At 47.8% G+C, this 21,685-nt stretch overlaps 1 protein-coding gene and 1 long non-coding RNA gene across 7 annotated transcripts in view; one reads left to right on the plus strand and one right to left on the minus strand.

Annotated features, from left to right (window-relative positions):
- Window positions 1-21,685, plus strand: part of SLC39A11 (solute carrier family 39 member 11) — a 567,426-nt gene that overhangs the window by 470,826 nt on the left and 74,915 nt on the right. For all 6 annotated transcript variants that reach the window (XM_050765755.1, XM_050765757.1, XM_050765756.1 and 3 more), the window contains one exon: window positions 8,951-9,020. In XM_050765755.1, coding sequence (XP_050621712.1) covers window positions 8,951-9,020 — 70 coding nt within the window. The remainder of the gene's footprint in view (window positions 1-8,950; window positions 9,021-21,685) is intronic.
- The window catches only part of LOC126939925 (uncharacterized), a 598,378-nt gene that overhangs the window by 369,052 nt on the left and 207,641 nt on the right, over window positions 1-21,685 (minus strand). The window lies entirely within an intron of this gene.

The raw sequence follows: 21,685 nt of genomic DNA on the forward strand, positions 1-21,685 counted from the left end.
CCTGCCCTGTTCTTCCTAACCCACCTTCTCTCCTCATCCCAGTCATCCCTGACTGAGGAGTAGCTCCCAGCTTCAGAGGGCACTCCTCATGCAGAGAAGGATACCCTTGACCTTCCTTCAGCTTCTTTATCATATGTTTCAAAGCCCTCCTCTCTCCAGCAAATTTTTGCCTCTTGCCTAAATCCATCTAGCTGTAATTTAAGTCATTTTTCTCTTACTCTGTCTTTAGGGGAGATGGAAATGAATAAGCCATCCCATAACTTGTCATTTCTCCACCCTTGGGGTTTGTTGGTGGTAGTAGTGGTGGTGGTGGTGGCTGTGTATAATATTTATTAAGCCTCCACAGGCTCTTATCTGCTTATCTTAATTTAAACACTTTTTTAAATCAAGGAGGAAAAGTCGTGGCATCACCCCTTATTTTGTGTGTAGCCTTTGCATTGACATTTTCTAGGCTTCTTCTGGCTATAACTTCTGGAACTGATACTATGAGTGCTTAAACCAGAGGCCCAGCTGGAGAACAAATGGCGTGGAACAAAGAGGTTTAGTGACATCCACATAATGCCCTAAGAGACAAAGAATGAATGGTACAGGCACAGGATGGAGAACGGTGGCTTCACAACAGCATACAGGGAAAGATTGCGCGTTTAGTTAGCTGTGAGCCCAGGAGGAATCTCCCGTGAGAAAGCCACCCAAGAGGAATGTGTTCATGAGCTGCCGTGAGGTCTGGGTCAAGTCCAGAACAAGGGGAATGACAGCCCTCTACTTCCTACCCCTGGTCTGACCACCCTGAAACAGCTGTATCCTGTTTAGAAGCCCCTCTCATGCTGAGATGATCTGAGCTGGGCCAACATCCCAGGGAGCATAGTCTGGCAGGAAGAGAAGAATGTCCCCATAGCATCTCTGAGTGGGCCATTTCTGTCCCAGCAGCGGGCTCTGCCGAACCAAGGTAATTGTACTTCTCAAGCTACCCTGTACAGGTGTCCCCTCCCATCCACTCATTACCAACGCCCATAAATGTCAGGTGCTATGGTCTGAATATTTGTGTTTCTTAAAAATGTGTGAGGCCAGGTGCTACTCAGGAGGTTGAGGCAGGGGAATCGCTTGAACCGGGGAGGTGGAGGTTGCAGTGAGCTGAGATTGTGCCACTGTACTCCAGCCTGGGTGACTGAGCAAGACTGTGTCTCAAAAAAAGAAGAAAGAAAGAAAAAGAAAAGAAAAGATGCGTATGCTGAGATTCTAACCACCAATGCGATGGTGTCAGGAAGCGAGACTCTGGGGAGGTGATTAGGTCTTGAGGTTGGAGCCCTCGTGAGTGGCATTAATGCCCGTATAAAAGAGGCCCGAGAGAGAGGCCCCCTCACCCTTCCCATCATATGAAGACACAGCAAGGAACCCCCCATCTGTGAACCAGGACGCTGGCCCTCACCAGACACCAACTCTGCGGGCACCTTGATCTCAGACTTCTCAGCCTCCAGAACTGGGCGAGAAGAATGCAAACTCCACCCCATGCCCTTAAAACTAAGAGCTGCTTATAGGTCCATTGAAAGAGAAAACACTTTTCGTTGTTTGCTTTCCTACCACTGACTTAAACTCTAACCGTGTTCTATTAATATAATAGTTTAATTTTTTTTTTTTTGTTTTCTGTAAGTGTCCCTCATCGGGAGAGAAGAAAAGTAACATTTGGCAATCTCTGAAGACATCTTTGTTATAACTGGGACAGGAGGTGCTCCTGGCGTCTAGTGGGTAGAGGCCAGGGATGCTGCAAAACGCCCTACAGTGGCCAGAATAGTCCCCCACAACCAGATGTCAATAGTGAGGAACCCTGAACAGGCCTGTCAGGTACATTTCCTTTTTTTTTTTTCATTATTTTTTTTGAGATGGAGTCTCGCTCTGTCGCCCGGGCTGGAGTGCAGTGGCGTGATCTCCGCTCACTGCAATCTCCGCCTCCCGGGTTCATGCCATTCTCCTGCCTCAGCCTCCCGAGTAGCTGGGACTACAGGCACCGCCACCACGCCCGGCTAATTTTTTGTATTTTTAGTAGAGATGGAGTTTCACCATGTTAGCCAGGGTGGTCTCGATCTCCTGACCTCGTGATCCGCCCTCCTCGGCCTCCCAAAGTGCTGGGATTACAGGCGTGAGCCACCACGCTCGGCCAGGTACATTTCATTGAACACAACCATCCTGTAAGCAAAGCAGTGTTATTCCCCTTTCACTTTTGCAAGTACCTTAAATAATATACTAAGATTTGAGCCCGGGTTTATCTCAACCGTTTTTGTTACTGTTTTCCACAGAGGAGGGCATGGAGGGATGGAGTTGCAAGGGCAACGGGGAGGTGGAGAGAGGCAGGCACAGCCGCCTTCCAGCCCCAGGCGGAGGTTGGAGTGAGCTGCTTCCGCTTTGGTGCTTATGTTCAAGTTTGTCCTCCAGACTCTGCCTCACCCTGCGTTCAGTCGGACTTCCTAACCCAGGCTTGGCAGTTCAGTTTCCCTGAGCTAATGGCAATAGCTTTGTAAAGGGGCAAGAACTTATTCACAGTATGAGTTGGGTTTCTTCTGTTTGCACTCGGGGTGGGACACCAGGGCGTGAGCACCAGTGGGCATTTTTCCTCCTTTCCTTTTCCACCCAGTGAGTTCTTTCTACCGTCTGTTGATCTTCAGTGTCGGCCTGAATTCTCGTTGTGGTGTTCTTTCTGCATACATAACTAACATGTCCTGCCTTCTCATGAGCTTGACTCTCAGGGCTCACCTCTGTTTCCAGACGTGGTAACAAATACACCGTGTTTCCCCAGGACCTCTTCTTCCTGTTTCACTTTCTAGATCCGGGGGGAAAGTGGACTGAAGCCTCCTAAGGCAGCGTGGAGCTGTGGTTCCCTCCCGCCAGGGCCACTGGAGAACTGAGAGGAAAGATGTGCTTATCTGCAAACCATCACGGAATGCTCATTTGTGAACTTTTGTCCCTGCTACTGGCCTGGCCCGAGGTCCAGGATGGGCCGGAGGGAAAATGCATTCCCTTTGCTCCAAACCTCTTCAGGGTATGGAGACTCAGATGCCAGTGTTCACTACCCATGGGGCCATGTCATAGCTGGAGGAAAGCTGCGAGCAAACTGGGCAGCAGAGGACACTTGGGGGTGGGGAATAGAATGAGAGACTGCGGATCACGACCCAGCTCTAGCCTCCCCAGCTGGGTCACCTAGGGCAGGCCCTTTTCCTCATCTGCTCACTGGGTGCTCCCTTCCCCAACCTCCCAAAGCTGTTGTGAGCATTTATATAAGTCATCGAGCTGAGGCTGCTGAACTCCGAGCTAAACTACTCGAAGCGATTGTTTTGCTAATTAGCATGCACTATTATTTGCATTAAAGTGACTAATTAGAAGAAAATTTTTAACAACAGAGTCAACCAGCTGTTGTTTATGGTTTTAGAAAGTGAATTTTCTCCAAGGGAGGGATATGCCTGTCTAGTGTCAGGAAGTAGTTCCCTTGATTTCTCCCCAAGGGTCCCTGGTGAAGATCTGTGCCTTGCAGACCCACCGTTACCAATGGATGGTCTCAGGTGTGTGAGTGCAAAACAAGGTTGAGAATAGCAGGCTTGTAAATACTGGACTCCTCAAAGGCAGGACACTGGCCAGGTGGCAGCAGGTCACATGTTCTCGAAGTTCATATTCTCATGACCATGGACACGGGCAGCTCCCACGACTCGGCCTGCACAAGCAAGGCTGCCTCCTCCCTAATGGAAAGGATGTCAGAAACCCTTAGGCATACCCATCGCAGCCTGCCCTGAAATTCAGCTCTCGCCAACGTCAGGCACCTCACCTAGGATACTCTTTTTTTTGAGATGGAGTCTCACACCGTCACCCAGACTGGAGTGCAGTGGCGCCATCTCGGCTCACTGCAACCTCTGCCTCCCGAGTTCAAGCGATTCTCCTGCCTCAGCCTCCCTAGTAGCTGGGATTAAAGGCGTGAGCCAGCACGCCCAGGTATTGTTTTGTATTTTTAGTAGAGACGAGGTTTCACCATGTTGGCCAGGCTGGTCTTGAGCTCCTGATCTCAAGCAATTCGCCCACCTCAGCCTCCTAAAATGCTGGGATTACAGGCACGGGAGCCACCGCGCCCGGCTGGGTACTCCTTCTTGCCTACCTCTTTTGGATGGTGTCACATCCATCAGGCGAACCTTAAAATATTGAACATGGATCCACACCCCTTTCTGATACTTGAGTAGTGGCTTTCATCGTATCTACTCATGGAGTGATGAAGGACCTACACCCTGGGCCTCGGACTCAGAACCTACCTGTGTCTCTCAGACCAGCTCCCATCACCTTCCCTCTCTGATCTGTGGACTGGAGGTGACAGTCCCAAGCTATGTTTGAATTAGCCATTTTAATGCAAATGATAGTGTTCCACATTAGGCCTGAAGGCTGCAAATTAGGCCTTGTCTTCAAGATCCTAATCTCTCTGTGATTCTTTGCCTTGGGAAATGGGGCACTGGTGGCCCTTTCTATGCTAGACACTGGACTATACGCCTTATACCTACAGTGAAATGTATGTGTCGATACTAGTCTAGTCTATCATTGATTACTGTAAAAATACATAAATCTATTATAAAAAGTTAAAATTTATCAAAAATTATACCCTTCAACACAGGTCATATATGGTGCCACTCGCAATGAAGAGAAATATAAGCAAACATAAAGATGCAGTGTTAAGCCTCTAATCTCAGCACTTTGAGAGGCTGAGGCAGGAGGATCCCTTGAGGCTAGGAGTTCAAGATCAGCCTGGACAACTTAGTGAGACCATCTCTATGAAAAACTTTTTAAAAAATTAAAACATTTAAAAAATGATGTAATATTAAGTCATAACTACATAGAATTAACTACAGCCCACTGTACTACTGCAACCATTTTGTAGCCACCTCCTGTTGCTGTTGCAGTGGGCTCAGGTGCTGCAGGTGTCTGCGTAAAAGGCCTTGTCGGGCTCGGCTTGGTGGCTCACGCCTGTAATCCCAACACTTTGGGAGGCCGAGGCGGGCGGATCACCTGAGGTCAGGAGTTCGAGACCAGCCTGACCAACATGGAGAAACCCTGTCTCTACTAAAAATGTAAAATTAGCTGGGCATGGTGACACATGCCTATAATCCCAGCTACTCGGGAGGCTGAGGCAGGAGAATCACTTGAACACGGGAGGCAGAGGTTGTGGTGAGCCGAGATCGCACCATTGCACTCCAGTCTGGGCAACAAGAGTGAAACTCCGTCTCAAGTTCAAAAAAAAATAAAAAAGGCCTTGTGACACTAAGCATCTCCTCGTGAGCAGTTCACCTCTGCAGTGAATTGCATGTTACCGTAAAAAGTGATCTCTCTCAGTTCTGACGTATTTTTCATCATGTTTAGTGCAATACCGTAAACCTTGAATAACACCACAGGACCCATACCGAGTGCCATTAGAGATACTGGAGGTGCTCCCAAGAAGCAAAGAAAAGTCATGACATTACAAGAAAAAATTAACTTGCTTCATATGTACCATAGTTTGAGGTCTGCAGCTGTGGGTGCCTGCCGTTTCAGACAGACAACGCCTCTTTATGAACAGACAGTGTAAACATATGGTCTTGATAAATACAGTACAGCACTGGAAATGTATTTTCTCTTCCTTATGATTTTCTTAACATTAAGAACTTCTATGTAGCTTGCTTTACTGTAAGAATATAAGAAGTGTTATCTAGCTTACTTTCTTGTAAGAATACCATATATAATATATATAGCACACAAAATATGTGTCAATTGACTTTATGTTCTTGGTAAGGCTTTTGGTCGGTATTAGACTATTAGGAACGTTTCTGGGGGAGTCAAAAGTTACATGTGGGTTTTCGACTGTGCAGGGGATTGGTGCCCCTAATCCCTGCATTGTTCAAGGTTGTCAATTGTAACTAAAAAATAATTTTTAAAAATGCATATCGATTTTCAAGTCTGGTTGCCCTGGTAGTGCTGACTCCAGCCAACCACCTTCAGCCTCAGAGCTGTTAAAGGGAGAGTTGGGGAGCCTTCTCCGTGGCCTGCTTGGGTGTACACATGCATGCTGAGAGGCCAGGCCCAGAAGGCTTGATGCTGCTGTCTGGTTTTGGAAAGACCTCCCTCTAACTACCGGCTTCTGAACCTGGCGGGGGCCCAAGAGTCACAGCGGCTGATCTCTGGAGTCGAGCTTGCAGTGTGGGGCAAGCTCCAATGTCCTAGGACTCTGTGTCCTGACGTTGGTTGTTATGAGAAAAGTGGAAGGATACCTGGTAGGGAATCAGAATCCCAAATTCTCACCAGGTGCAGTGGCTCATGCCTTTAATCCCAGCACGTTGGGAGGCCAACATGGTGAAACCCCATCTCTACTAAAAGTACAAAAATTAGCTGGGCATGGGGGCACATGCCTGTAATCCAGCTACTTGGGAGGCTGAGGCAGGAGAATCACTTGAACCCAGGAGGTGGAGGTTGCAGTGAGCTGAGATCGCACCACTGCACTCCAGCCTGGGCGACAGAGTGAGACTCTGTCTCAAGAAAAAAGAAAAAAGAATCCCAAATTCTCAACCTGCAGCTTACAGTGGTCACAGCTATCCCATCAGGACCCCGCAGGAGATCAAGCACAAAGGGTAAAATGAGGCAAAAAAAAAAAAAGAACACCTTATTCCTTAGCAGGATCTTTGGGCTCCAGACCCCATTGCGGTCTCTTGTTGAGCCAGACTGCATCACAGGTGAGCAACATGCGATAAGTCTCCACTGGCTTCTTGTCCCCAGGTGTCTCCTGGAGTCAGTATCACAATTCCGGCATCCTGGACCCACTTTAAACAGACAGGACACAAGGAAGAAACGGGCTGTACTAAGAGGCAGTGAATCAAAAGAAAATCAGTTCCTCTCACTCAGTAGATTTTTATATCTTCCCTCTTCTTAAAAAAAAAGTTCTAATTTGACCCCCACAAAGCCCTTGGCCTTGCTGCTGAACAGTGGTGGTAATTCAGTAGTTCTCCTTCGTGTTTGGATCGACGGGAATCATTGCCCTCTTCACAGATGTCAGAAGCGCCCTGACGCTGTGCTTCCACCCCTTTGGTCCACGGCCACTGGGTCAGGTCCATTTCCTTCCATGATCCTCACTACTCCATCAGATACACGCAGACCAGCGTCATCCTCCCACATCTGATCCCTAGGCGAGTGGCTGGTGAACTTGGCAAGCCCGTGAACCACAGGAAAGGACCTGAAAACCCATCTCGTCTAGCCCAATGCTGCAAGCTCGACTCTAGCCACCCCCTCAGTGTAGACCGCATCTGTCTGCACCGTTTGAGGGTGGTTCCTTTGAAAGCTGGAATGTTCTTCAAAGAGCAGTCGTATAAAAATGTATGCTTGGGTGGGCACGGTGACTCATGCCTGTAATCCCAGCACTTTGGGAGGCTGAGGCAAGCGGAACACAAGGTCGGGAGATCGAGACCATCCTGGCTAACATGGTGAAAGCCCGTCTCTACTAAAAATATAAAACATTAGCTGGGCGTGGTGGTGGGCACCTGTAGTCCCAGCTACTCAGGAGGCTGAGGCAGGAGAATGACATGAACTCGGGAGGCGGAGCTTGCAGTGAGCCGAGATGGCACCACCGCACTCCAGCCTGGGCGACAGAGCAAGACTCTGTCTCAATAAAAAATAAAAATAAATAAAAATAAAAATGCATGCTGGTGGAGGTGATCGTGCCACCCCTCCTCCTTTCCTGCTGACAAGACCCCAGTTTATTCGGATGGCGGCTCCCTTGATTTCAGGGAGCATGGGCAGGGTAGGCTCTTTCCCGGCCCCAGAGAGGGATGGAGACTGGCCTCAATCAGTCCCGGAGTCTCAGGATTTGGGGCCTGAGGCTGTGATGGAACCAGGGATGGGCATTTGCTCCTGTTCTGGCCAAAGAGGTATGAGGGATGCCGGGAAAGGCGTTCATTCCAGAGTAATGAGCCAAAGACTTGATAAAGAAAGGTTTCTACCTTTCTACTTTCTTCTTGCCTAGGATGTAGTTGAGATGCCTGGAAGTAGCACAGTCACTTTGCAACTATGAGGACCTAGTGGTGAGGATGAAGAAAAAAAAAAACGAAAACAAAAGACGCTTGTGTCTACAGTGACATCATCGGGCTGCCGTATCAACCTTGGACTTTCTGTTGCATGAGCTAATAAATAAAGCCCTGTGTGTTTAGGCCAGGGGTTATGAAAAGTCCAGATAGTAAATATTTTGGGTTTCAGGCCATACGGTTTCTGTCCCAACTACTCCACTGTGCTAATATACATGAAACCAGCCATAAACAATTCGTCAGCCAATAAGCATGGCTGTGTGCCAATACAACTTCATTTACAGACACTCAAATTTGAATTTTATATAATTTTCTTTTTTCTTTTTCTTTTTTTTTTTTTTTTTTTGAGACAGAGTCTCACTTTGTTACCCAGACTGGAGGGCAGTGGCACACTCTTGGCTTCCTGCAACCTCTGCCTCCTGTGTTCAAGTGATTCTCCTGCCTCAGCCTCTCGAGTAGCTGAGATTACAGGCGTGCACCACCATGCCCTGCTAACTTTCGTATTTTTAGTAGAGATGGGATTTCACCATGTTGACCAGGCTGGTCTCGAACTCCTGACCTCAGGTGATCTGCCTGCCTCGGCCTCCCAGAGTGGTGGCATTATAGGCATGAGCCACCGTGCCTGGCCAAATTTTATATAATTTTCATGTGTCATGAAGTAGTCTTTGTTTTTTCAATTACTTAAAAAATACAAAAATCATTCCTAGGTTGCAGGCAGCAGCCATTTGGACCCCATGCCTTAGTTTCCCTGGGTTTAAGCTGCTGTTAGTATGATTTCCTGTGACTGGCAGCCTCATGCAGTCCTACTTGACACGGTGACAGTGATGGTGATGTTCCTTATTGGGAAATATTCCTAACCCCTCTTGTTTTTCTTACGTCTATTTCAGAGGGTCTCGCTGTTGGAGTTGGATTCGGGGCTATAGAAAAGACGGCATCTGCTACCTTTGAGAGTGCCAGGTAAGCCAGCACCCTGGTACCCCAGAGCATGGTTCTGCACCCAGGGGTGCTCCGGGTGTGCGTGTCACCTGGGTGGGCTGTCTGTGCATTATCATTCAGCACCCCAGCCCCACTGATGGAGGCCGCATGGGGTCCGGTGAAGGCCATCCCTGAGAAAGGAGTCTTTCAAATGAGCTATTAAGTGGGTGATGATCATTTTGAAAACAAAACATGGACAGAATCGCAAGCTGTACTCTAAGCACTTCAAAGGTGTGAAGACTGATGACAAAAAACAAAGGCAGCCACTGACACTCTTCAGGCCTTTCCTTTTCGAAGCCCTCCCTTTGTCTTTCTTGACGCTGGGTTCTCCTGGTTTCCCTCTCTCTTTCCACCTGCTCCTGGAAAGTCCCTTTGGTGGTGGGCTTCTCATCCTATGGCCTGTTCTTAAGAGGTGATGTTCCCGGGGACCTATATCTAGAACATCCTTCCTTTTCACTGAACGCGCCATCCCTGGACAACCTTCTCCATTCTTGTGACTTTATTTTCCATGTGTTTGCTGGTGATACCCAAGTCGAGCTCCAGCCGAGTCTTTTGTCCTGAATACGTGTTCTTATATTTCTCCATCTGTTGTCATGTAGAACCTGCCCTTCCTCCAGGATTCCCTGTCACTGCTGTACCCAACTGACCGAGCCAACCTTGCCGTCACTCTCAATGTCACATTTTCCCTCACCTTCCATACTCGAGCACCGGGCCTTGTACATTCTTTGCTCTTCTACCTGCCTGGAAATAAACAGGGCGTGGGTAAGGTCACAGCCTTGGGATCACATGCCGTTCTCTAGACGTGGTGCAGGTGAGGTCTCTATGGTCCACCCAGACCCACAAAGCCATAAATGCCACACTCTGCAGGATGGAACCTTCTATCTGAAGGCAGCAAACTCAAGTGGCTTCAGGGGACTAAAAGATCATCAAAATGGGTGGAGACAGTCAGCTGAAGACAGTTGGGAACCATGAGGACTGAGGCAAACTTTAAACAGCATGCGCACTATCTAAAGGTAGTTGAATTCACAATTATTTTAAAACATAACTCAGTGCAGTGACTCAGGGGTGACTGGTTTATCACTCCTGTAGCTCATTCACTGTCTTCAGACTGATGCAGTCCCAAAATATTCTCCCTGACTCCCCCCAGGAAATAGCACTCCCTCCTGCACCCGTTGATCGTGACTGTCAAAAACGGATTTCTCACATAACCCCTTTTCCATCCTTCCCCGGTTACCAAGCCTGCATGGGGCCTGTTTATGCACCCTGAGGACTATGTTCAGACCACTTCCTTGCATCTATTTCCCCAGCTGAAGTGGAGCCCCTGTGTGTTACATGTAGTCATTGCCGGTCACTGAATTCTAAGGCTGTATGTTAAGAGGCGTGCCTGCTCCATGAAGCCTCAAATATGTGCATGGACAAGAATGTTCTAGGGCAAAACGTTTCGTGTTCTCAACTTCATATTCCTGCCTCTCAGACTCCCAAGTCATTCATTAAAATAATGCCCATGGTGAAAATCACATGAGATGGTAGACGAGGGCAGAGCCTTTAGAATGAAAGAAATGTCACCCAAAACAAGGGCTAATAATGACTCGTCACATCCTGCAGACTGCTCTTCTAAGCGCGGGGCCTGGGGTGGGGGCATGTAGCTCTTCTGGCCCTGGCACAGCAGTTTTGATCCTGACTCCACTAGACCACAAGAGACTTCAGAGTCAAGCAATATCCACGGGGCCGAAGAGCCCAGAGGGTCTGACCTTATAAACATTCAAAGGCCAGGTCCTCCCGGAGCACAGGAAACCACACAGGCTGCAGAAGATCTGTGCCCAGCAAGTGACAGCTGTGCCCCAGGCGTGGAACTCACAGGCCAGGCTCTCTGTCTGGTGGCACCACGTCCCCCGCGACATCATCATGTCAACTCCAATGTTCCTCTGTTCTATCACCTGCACTTTCTGCCAATCTTTGTAAGTATTTCGGAAGAAAGTGGAGCAAAAATATTTCCAACTCAGCTCCTCCCTTCCCTGGACCAAACAGATTCTCTCTGAGTTATAAAAGCCCTCAACCGGATCCTCTAACTGGGGTGGAGTCAGTGCAGCGGGCCTCAGTGTCTTCAGCCTCACGAGACCCTCTGCTATACAAGCATCACTGGAGGGTCCATATGCCCCCACTCCTGACCCGTTATCGTCACAGCCTGCGGGGCAGTAATGACGGAGCTCTGCTGTCATCGCCACTGTGTCCACAGGGTAATGAGGGCGGGGGGCCCTGCAATGCAGGCTGGAGAGAAGCAATGGGGGAAGAACATTCCCTCAAGCAGACCCTTCAGCCCATTCTCCCCACTTTGAAAAACACATCGAGTTTGTGATTCCCTCCTTCCTAAATGTCTGCCCTCTTCTTCTTGGGTGGCAAGATGTAGAACAGCCCCCAGGCCAAGGCTTGTTAGCTTTCTCTGCCTTTAGTTCACACTACACATAGGATTTCATAGGAGGATAGGGACTAGAGTGTAGTGGAGAGTAAGGACTTTCCACTTGAGTAGCCACGAGGGAAAGGTGCGTGCTGAAGTATAGCCTGGACAGGCAGAGCCTGCCTCCCTGCAAGGCTGTAGAATTGCTCAACCAATAACAGGTTGGGGCCAGTGTTGTGCCTGTTGACACAAGGACGTCAAGGGCTGCAGCTTCCAGTTGTCTCATAATGCTGGGGCTTTCAAACCAGCATCTGTGCTTGTGTGTAGAGTCCAGAGAAGCCAGCCCTGCAGAAATAGGCTGCTATGGTGTTCATACACCAAGGCAGTATCTTGCCTTAGATTACCACCTGCAATCCAGGATGAGACTTTGGCTTGATCGATTGCACTAAATCCACCCACACTCTCGGTTCCGTCTTTTTTTTTTGAGATGGAGTCTTGCTCTGTCGCCCAGGCTGGAGTGCGGTGGTGCAATCTCAGCTCACTGCAAGCTCCGCCTCCCGGGTTCACGCCATTCTCCTGCCTCAGCCTCCCGAGTAGCTAGGACTACAGGCGCCCGCCATCACGCCCAGCTAATTTTTTTTGCATTTTTAGTAGAGACGGGGTTTCACTGTGTTAGCCAGGATGGTCTCAATCTCCTAACTTCGTGATCTGCCTGCCTCAGCAAAGTGCTGGAATTACAGGCATGAGCCACTGCGCCCGGCCAGTTCCCTCTTTCAAGAAGGAAAAGAAAAGGTACTGACACTGTAAGACGATGAAAGTAGAGTGAACAGACCACCCTGTTGGATGAGCCATTGGTAAAATCATGTAGTCCTCAGCATTGAATAAAGCCACATGAGGCCAGGACCACTGTGACACAGAGTGCCAGGCAGAGGGACTGTGTACCAGCCCCTGCCTGCCCACAATCTCCCAGACTCAACCAGTTCAGCCTCCACTGAGGCTGCAAATGCTTAGCTATCTTCTGAGCAGTCCTGGTCTCCGCTCATTCATTCATGCATCCGTTCTTTAGTGAGTACTGGTATGTGTCCCACATTATGCTAGTCACTGCAGAAAACACAATTCGTATGACAGAAATCTTCCAAAAAGCTGAACATTTGTCACTAGTACTTCCAGTAACATGGTGAGCTCAGCTGACGTGGATGTCCCACTGCAAACACACACACAAGTAAACATGGCTTTTACTACACAGCCAAGAACTAAGGAGAAAGAAATGCCAGATGCTAGAAATAAAGGGAAAAATCAAAGGCACCATGGAAGGTGGTTTCAGATCCTTATAGAGGTTCAAAGGACTGAGGGTTAGACCTCATGCCCATGGAGCAGATGGAGCCGTGGCCTTGCCCTTGGATATCATGAAACTGAAACAGCCAAGCCTAAAGGCCAGGACTTACAGGTATTGCTTTCTGTAAAAGGGGCTATAAAACTCCACCCACTGGTCCAGGAACTTGTCTGTGCAGCTTGTCCTCTCTCCAGAATCTTGGACAGAGAGACAGGGTATAAGGCATAGTAAACGATGTGCAGGATAGGAAAACCCTAGACCTGCATCACACGAGGGTGTACGGTACAAACCTTTGCACTGTGTCTTGTACCAGAAACCTCAAATAAAGAACATAAATACTGGCCTAGGATAATAGAAATATTTTAGGCTCTAGCAGGAACAAACATAAAGTCCTCACCTACACAAAGCCCTAACTCTTCCACTAACCAGCCACAGCAGATGCCTGGGGCAAGGAAGAGGACTCAAGTACAGTTACACTTACTCTCAAATAGAAAATAAAATAGAAGCAAACCACATAGGGAAACATGCTGCGCAGGAAAGATAGCGCTCACAAAACTAGAAATAAGAAAACTACAGGAGAAATGCATCAGACAGACCCGAACTGAGGCACAAAATACCTGACCAGCCCTCCTCAAAACTGCCAGGATGGTCCCAAAACAAGGGAAGTCTAAAAAACCGTCCAGAGTAGATGAAGGAGACTAAATGTAAGATGGGATCTTTGTACAGAAAAGGGACATTAGGGAAGAACTAGTGAAATCTGAATACACTGTGTAGTGTAGTTAAAAGTAATGCACATGGCCAGGTGCGGTGGCTCACGCCTATAATCCCAGCACTTTGAAAGGCTGAGGCAGGCAGATCCCTTGAGGTCAGGAATTCAAGACCAGCCTGGCCTACATACTTCTGAAACCCCATCCCTACTAAAAGTACACAAATTAGCTGGGTGTGGTAGTGGGTGCCTTTGATCCCAGCTACTTAGGAGGCTGAGGCAGGAGCGCTTGAACTCGGGAGGCAGAGGTTACAGTGAGCTGAGATCTCACCACTGGCCGCCAGCCTGGGCAACAGATCGAGACTCTGTCTCAAAAAAAGAAAAGAAAAGGACCTGTAATCTCAGCCCTTTGGGAGGCCGAGGCGGGTGGATCACCTGAGATCAGGAGTTTGAGACCAGGCTGACCAACATGGTGAAACCCCATCTCTACTAAAAATACAAAAAAACTAGCCAGGCATGGTGGTGGGCACCAGCTTACTCAGGAGGCTGAGGCAGGAGAATCTCTTGAACCTGGAGGCAGAGGTTGCAGTGTGCCAAGATCACGCCATTGCATTCCAGCCTGGACAACAGAGCAAGTCTGCGTCTCAGACGAGCAAGCAAACAAAGGAATGCACCAATATGGGTTCCTTAGTTGCAACAAATGTTCCATCCAAAGTGAGATGCTAACGATAGGGGAAACTGAGGGCAGGGTATACAGGAACTGTCTGTACTATCTTTGAGCTTTTCTGTAGACCTAAAGCTAATCTAAAATGAAAGGTTTATTTAAAATTAAAAAAAAAAACTGCATAAGGCTGCACAAATGAAAGCACTGTTTAATGCTTAATAAGGGATAGATTTATAATAATACAATAGTTTTACAAAAGACACCAAGGAGGAAAGCCGCCCCCATGATCAAATCACCTCCCAGCACGTCCTACCCCCAGCATTGGGGATTACAATTCCACATGCGATTTGGGTGGAGACGCAGACCCAGACCGTATCCACCAGGGACTGCGACAGAATCTGGAGATACCAGAGGCGGAGACAGATTCTCTACGCAGAAACGACAGTTCAACTCACAGAAGATTCCTGAGCTCTAATTGAAGACAAGCGAATGCTGTCTTCCAAGTGCCAAGAAAAAGTAGCTGCCATTCTAGAGTAGAAGCTGCCAAACTTTCTCTTAAAGTTCCAGATGGCCTGTGGGCCATATGATCTCTGTCACAACTACTTGACTGACTGTCGTGGAAGTGCCAAGGTAGCCCTAAATAATACGTAAAGAAATGGGTGTGGCTTGCCAGGCACAGTGGCTCACGCCTGTAATCCCAGCACTGGGAGGCCGAGGCGGGCAGATCACCTGAGGTCAGGAGTTCAAGACCAGCCCGACTAACAGAGTGAAAACCTGTCTTTACTAAAAATACAAAAAATTCACCAGGTGTGGTGGCACACACCTATAGTTCTAATTACTTGGGAGACTGAGGCAGAATTGCTTGAACCCAGGAGGTGGTGTTTGCAGTGAGACAAGATCGTGCTGTTGCACTCCAGCCTGGGGACAAGAGTGAAACTCTGTCTCAAAAAAAGAAAAAAAGAAGAAGAAGAAATGGGCGTGGCTGTGCCCCAATCCAAGTTTATTTACAGAAATAGGTGGTGGGCCTTTGGGTTGAGTTTGCCTACCCCTTGTCTATTGCCAAGTTGAATTTTTTACTGAGCACAAATACAGACTGCCAAGTCTACTACTTATTACCCATTGTTACAGGATATGCGTAGAAGGTACATCAGGGCAAAAGGGAAAAGAAGACATTAGTAAATTATGCTAGGTCTGGCGTGGTGGCTCACACCTGTAATTCTAACACTTTGGGAGGCTGACGCAGGAGGATCGCTTGTGTCCCAGAAATCAAGGCCAGCCAGGGCCACATAGGGAGACCCCATCTCTATAAAAAATGAAAAAATCAGCGAGGCATCATGGTGTGCACCTGCGGTCCCAGCTACTCTGGGGGCTGAGGCAAGAGGATCACTTGAGCCTGAGAGGTCAAGGCTACAGTGAGCTGTGATTGTGCCACTGCACTGCAGCCTGGGTGACAGAGCAAGACCTTGTCTCAAAAAACAAATATGCTAGTGAATCTAAAAGGACAATTACTAATGAGAGAGAGAGGTATAGGATGGAGGAGGGAAGTGAGAATGCATGAACGAATAAACACTGGGAAGAGAGATGGAAAACCAAAGTGAAATAATTCAGCCATCAGATGGTGGAATTCATCTCTTCAAAGAGGTTTTGCTTTTTAAATTTTCAGTTCTAAGTGATTAGCAAGTGGCACACCTAAAATACTACCTGATAAAGTTGAAAAGAAAGGAAGAAAGATACAAGGCAAATGCTAATCAAAAGAAAGCGGGTATTACCTTTTTTGTCTTAGACAAAGCAGACCTGAAGGCAGAAAGCCAGATAAGGGATAAAGGTCAGTACTTAAGGAAAGGGGAAGTAATGTACCAGGATGATGTCATGATGCTGCGTTTGTAGGCACCTAGCAGCATAAGCCTCGAACTGTTTAAAGGAAAAATCATCAGAATTGCAAGGAGAAACACAATCATGGTGGGGGATTTTAATGTCCCTGTCTGATACTTGTAGATGACGCAGATATTAAGTTAACAAAATGCATACAGTGGACATATATAAACTCCAGCCCAGCCATTAGAAAGCTTACTTTCATTTCAAGCCACAAGAGGGTTTGTAAAATGGATTAGAGTGCTGTGCCACAGAGAGAGTCAGAATACATACCCCAACATCAATACCATTCAGACCACATTGTCTTGACTTCAATGTGATGTAATTGAAAGTCAATAGCAGAAAAGATACCCATAGTAATTTATTAGTGGGCGGTTAAGCCCATAGACAGCATAAGATTAACACAGTCCAAACTCCACAGGGCTTGATCCAAGCCAGACCGAGAAACCAGCAGAAGACAGGCAAGCGTTTCGCTCCTCTCAAGGGCTCTTCATAGAATGGGCTACATTTCATCAGGAGCGTAGGGGTGGTCTGCGTGGATGAGGGGATGATAAGGGCAGGTAGTACTTTGAGCAAATGCCAAGGTAGGTGCCAAGGTTCTTTCAGGGCTGGTGGACAAACCGATATGACCGAGATAGAATTCGCTGGTGCTTTAGAGAAGGTATGTCTAAAGGATTGGATTGGCTGGTTGCAGTGGCTCATCCCTGTAATCCCAGCACTTTGGGAGGCTGAGATAGGCGGGTTGCTTGAGCCCAGGAGTTCAAGACCAGCCTGGGCAACATGGTGAAACCCTGTCTCTACAAAAAAATACAAAAAAATTAGCCAGGGGGGATGGCATGCACCTGTAGTCCCAGGTACTCTGGAGCCTGAGGTGGGAGGACCACTTGAGCCTAGGGAGGTTGAGGCTGTAGTAAGCCATGATCGTGCCACTGCGCTCCAGCCTGGGCAATAGAGAGACTGTGCCTCAAAATAAATAAATAAATAAATAAATAAATAAATAAAGCATTGGATTGAGGCAGGAAAAAACAGGTGCATTACTCAGCAAAAAATTGGCATCTATGGTGGGTTCTGATACAAACAAAAGACATCACCCAAGAGGTAACTCAAACATGCGTCTGGCTAAGATGAAATAATTTGGGAGAGCGGGTGGGGGAGATAGGCCAGTATGAAGAATGCAGCAATTGAAAAAGAATATTTACAGAACCCCCCCCCCACTGCTGTGTGTCTTAGCAGCAATGAAGAAGATACCGGATGTTGTGATGACCGTGAGAATAAGGACTGATCCCAGGAAGAGCTGTTGTGTACAGAACCCACAGACAGCATTTGCCAGCTGATTTTGTTGTTGCGTGGAAGGGAGAAGGGAGAATTTGAGTCCAGGTGACAAGGAAATGTAGGTTGATCTCATGCTGTGGAGTGGACTGAGAGGGGAGCAGGACTGTATTTACATAGACTGGGGAAAGCGCTACCCAGTACAGGCCCAGGGTACATGTGCACCAAGCTAACTAAACCAGATCGTTTTTGACTCCTTTAGTGGAGGGGTTGGCAAACTATGGTCTGTGGGCCAAATTTGGCCCAACACCCGTTTCTGGAAAGGAGGCTTTATTGGAGCACAGACACAACCCATTTGTTTCCATATTGTCTGTGGTTCCATATGTGCTACAGTGGCCGATCTGCATAATGGCCAGAGAAATCTTAAGGCTGAAAAGCTGAAAATACTATCTGCAAAGCTGAAAATATTTACTATCTGACCTCCCCTCTCCTTTTTTCTCTTCTCTTTTCTTTTCTTTCTTTTTTTGAGACGTTGTCTCACTCTGTCACCCAGGCTGTAGTGCAGTGGTGCAATCATGGCTCACTGCACCCTCGACCCCCTGGGCCTGGGCTCAAGTGATCCTCCCACCTCAGCCTCCCTCCCAAGCAGTTGGGACAACAGGCACATGCCACCACACCCGGCTAATTTTTGTATTTTTTTGGTAGAGATTGACTTTGTCCAGGCTGGGCTCAAACTCCTAAGCTCAAGTGATCTGCCTGCCTCAGCCTCCCAAAGTGCTGGGATTACAGGCGTGAGCCACTGTGCCTGGCTATCTGACCCTTTTCAGAAAGCGTGTAGACCCCTAATTTAGTGGACACAATTCCTGTTTTTAGCCCAGATTCATCATTCAATACTCTTGAGGCCAACTGTCTTTCTTATGACCTCCTGCTTGTGCCCTGTTTATTGAAGCAAGAGGCTTCATGTAGATATTGCCTATGGCATCATAGCCACCCACGAGAAAAGGAACTATTCCGAGAAGGCTCTGTCTTCAGTTCCCAGGTAAGGGGTTTCTGACCTGGGAAGACAGGCAGGCACCTCGCCTATCATGTGTGTGTGTGGCTGCTGCCATCTGGTGTACAGAGGCTGTTACTTCCTCACCTTCCTGGAGACCTGCCCAGCTCCTTCACCTCTGTCCACCTCCCTACCTGGCCATGTCAGCTTGCACCAAGGTATTCATTCAGAGGTCATTGTCTCCTGAATTAGGAAGACTCTCAGCCAGCAGAGGGAGGCCTGTAGTTCGAGGGAAACACAGCTTGCTTCTTTCTTTTTCTTTTTTTGAGACGGAGTCTCACTGTGTCCCCCAGGCTGGAGTGTAGTGGCACAATCTCAGCTCACTGCAAGCTCCGCCTCCTGGGTTCACACCATTCTCCTGCCTCTGCCTCCCAAGTAGCTGGGACTACAGGCGCCCGCCACCATGCCTCGCTAATTTTTTGTATTTTTAGTAGAGACGGGGTTTCACCGTGTTAGCCAGGATGGTCTCGATCTCCTGACCTCGTGATCCACCCACCTCGGCCTCCCAAAGTGCTGGGATTACAGGTGTGAGCCAGTGTGCCTGGCCCCAGCTTGCTTCTTTCTGTTCTGGTCCCATAGCAGTTTCTTTCTGCTTCAACCACAAAGGAATTCTTCAGACCATATGCATTTGGGGAATTGCATGCTTAAGTGGTTTTCCTTTCTGAAGTATCGTCACTTCGAAGAACGTGTTCTCTGGAGAGGAGATACACCCTCAGCTCCCACTTAACTCAGTGGCAGGCATCATTCAAACCAGCAGGGAAAGCAAGGCTGTCTATACTTAAACACTCAGCTTCACATACCACTTCCTGTTTTAAGCTTTGACTAAGCACGTGTCAAGAGACGTTTGTAGTCCATGGACCCGCCTTGACCTACAGGTGCAGCGGCCATCCCAGAGCAGGCTGTGCACAGCAGAGGAGGCTGACTGCGAACTTTAGTGTGCCGTGAATAGTCCACAAAACACATCCCTAAGATATGACCAGACCAGCTAATGCTAATCAGCACCCAGACACTTGGTAAAGGATGCATGGTTGATTAGTCTACATTTGGACGTAACATAGCTCATTCAATTACACATGGAGGCATCAAAACCAATTTTAAGATATATGTTTGCCTCTCCGATCAAAGAGTAAAGATCGTAAGTCAGATAAATCCTTTCCCCTGGCTTATAAATATATATGTTGAGATATTAACAGTTATTTAAGACAGCAGCCATTCGTTAACAAAACAACCCTTTATTTAGAAAGAAAAATGGCAATTGACATATTTTCCTGGTCATTCATCAACATTAGCCAGTAGATGAGCATGTCTTTATGTGTAAACATATTACATGTGTGTCTGCCTGTCCAAGCAGCCACTCTAGTTTTGCTCCAGTAGATTGCGTGTGTGTGTGTGTGTGTGTGTGTAGACAGGATCTTGCTCTGTTGCTCAGGCTGCAGTGCCGTGGCACAATCATAGCTTGCTGCAGCCTTGACCTCCTGGGCTCAAATAATCCTCCCTCCTCAGCCTCCCAAGTAGCTGAGACTCTGGGTGTGCATCCTGTAGATTATTGAAAGCATGCTTGCAGGTTACATGTAGAGAAGTTACAAAGGAGACTTCATTGTTGTGGCAGGGAGGAGTCTCAGGGAACTCACATGGAAACATTTTAATTATAGTTCACTCTAACATCTTTGAACAAGCAAGCTGCCTTCACTGGCTCCCTCCAAGCCTCCACGCAGCTGCTCTCGCAATGCCTAGACCTGCCCCGGGCAGCACTCAGTCTCCCAGACTCGTGGAGCATCCCAGGGAGACCCTTCCTTCCTCACAGTTGCTGATCTTGACCTCCTCCCTGCCTAGCAACTTGGGTCTCAGCATTCCCAGCCTGGTCTCCCTGGAGAGTAGCCTTTAGCCTGAGAAGTGGAGACCCAGCCTGAGGACAGTAAGGTGCCTCGGGAGAAAATACGTTGACACCTTGATCCCACTGTTCTCACCCTTTCACAGCAGAGAAATGCCCCTCCCACCCTTCAGTCACTTCAGCACTATCCTGTTCTATTCTTTATCTGCAGTCGCACAGGGTGCTCTCAATTTTATTTCATGCAGGCAAGCTCTTCTCTTGAACCTATCACACTACCCTGTCTGGAATTCTAGAGTGATCTATTGGCAGCTCCTTCTCTTCAATTTTCCTGGCTCATCCTCCCACACTGCATAGCCTCACCTTAAATTACAAAGCCACAGTGGTCTTGGAAAGTGCCGGCGGGCAGCAGTGGACAGACAGCGCCACCACGCGGTAGCTTGGCGTCATAGGTCGCTAGACAGCACCAGAAGGAAAAAGTTTGACCAGGAAAGGCAGCTGAGACGAGTGTGTAGCTCTCCGGATCCATGTTCGGCTTGTACAGAGGGTGTACCTGCAAAAGGCTAAGGACCATATATGTAAGTTACATGTAACTTTGGACATGTCCAACTTCGCTTTGGACGTTTTTCAAAATAGTAACATCCTTATATTCTGGCTGTTGTACCCTGATGTTTCACCCCCCATTGAATTTGGCACTTATAAAGCTCCTTATTGTCTTATTTTCCCATGTCGGAAATAAAAGTAGAGCTTTTATGTGACCCTACGTAGAGGGGTAGAAATGTGAAATGGGCCAATTAAAGTGTGAGAAGCTACTCCGAGCCTTTGATGGTCTACCCTAGCAGAGGAGCATAGAGATGCAAAATGTCCTCACTTCCAAACACCCAAAAAATCAGTTCAGTGTTTCTTTTTGCCATTTCAAGGGGAGAGGGTGACATTCACTTTTCTAGTGACTTAAAAAACGTAATGTTATTTATTGCATGCATTCTGGGAAGTGAAGAAAGTAAGCCAGGCCAAGGAGGTCCACTGGATGCATGGGCAAAGCCAGACCAGGATCAAACAGGTTCTCACCATCTTATGTCATTTGCCATCAAGTCGTTTATCAGTCTGTCCCCATCCATCCGTCCCTTCAATCCACAGAGATTCACTGAGCACAGGATTAATCCTTTTGAAGAAAGGTAACTTAGGATAGTTATTTCATCCATTGCAACTGGGAAAACAAGCTTGAATTCGTAGGATTGGTGGGCTGAACGTGATTTTGAAAGATTGTCTTGCCTCTTAAGTACTTTTTTTTTTTTTTTTTTTTAGCAGTTGAAGCTTTTGGAACAAGTTCCTAGGTGCACACTCTGCATGGAATAGATACCACCCTTTCCCCGAAAGTTCCCCCTGTGCACTTGGCAGAAAACCCCTGATCTAACCCAAGTCTCTAATGTTGTAAGTGAAGAAACTGAAGTCTCAGGGTGGAAAAGGAGGTCATCAGGAATGACTGAAGTCAGAGCTCCTGGTTCCTGAACCCTGAGGCTCTTTCCTCC

This window comes from Macaca thibetana, chromosome 16, assembly GCF_024542745.1.
Source record: "Macaca thibetana thibetana isolate TM-01 chromosome 16, ASM2454274v1, whole genome shotgun sequence".
In the NCBI taxonomy this organism is placed as follows: Eukaryota; Metazoa; Chordata; class Mammalia; order Primates; family Cercopithecidae; genus Macaca; species Macaca thibetana.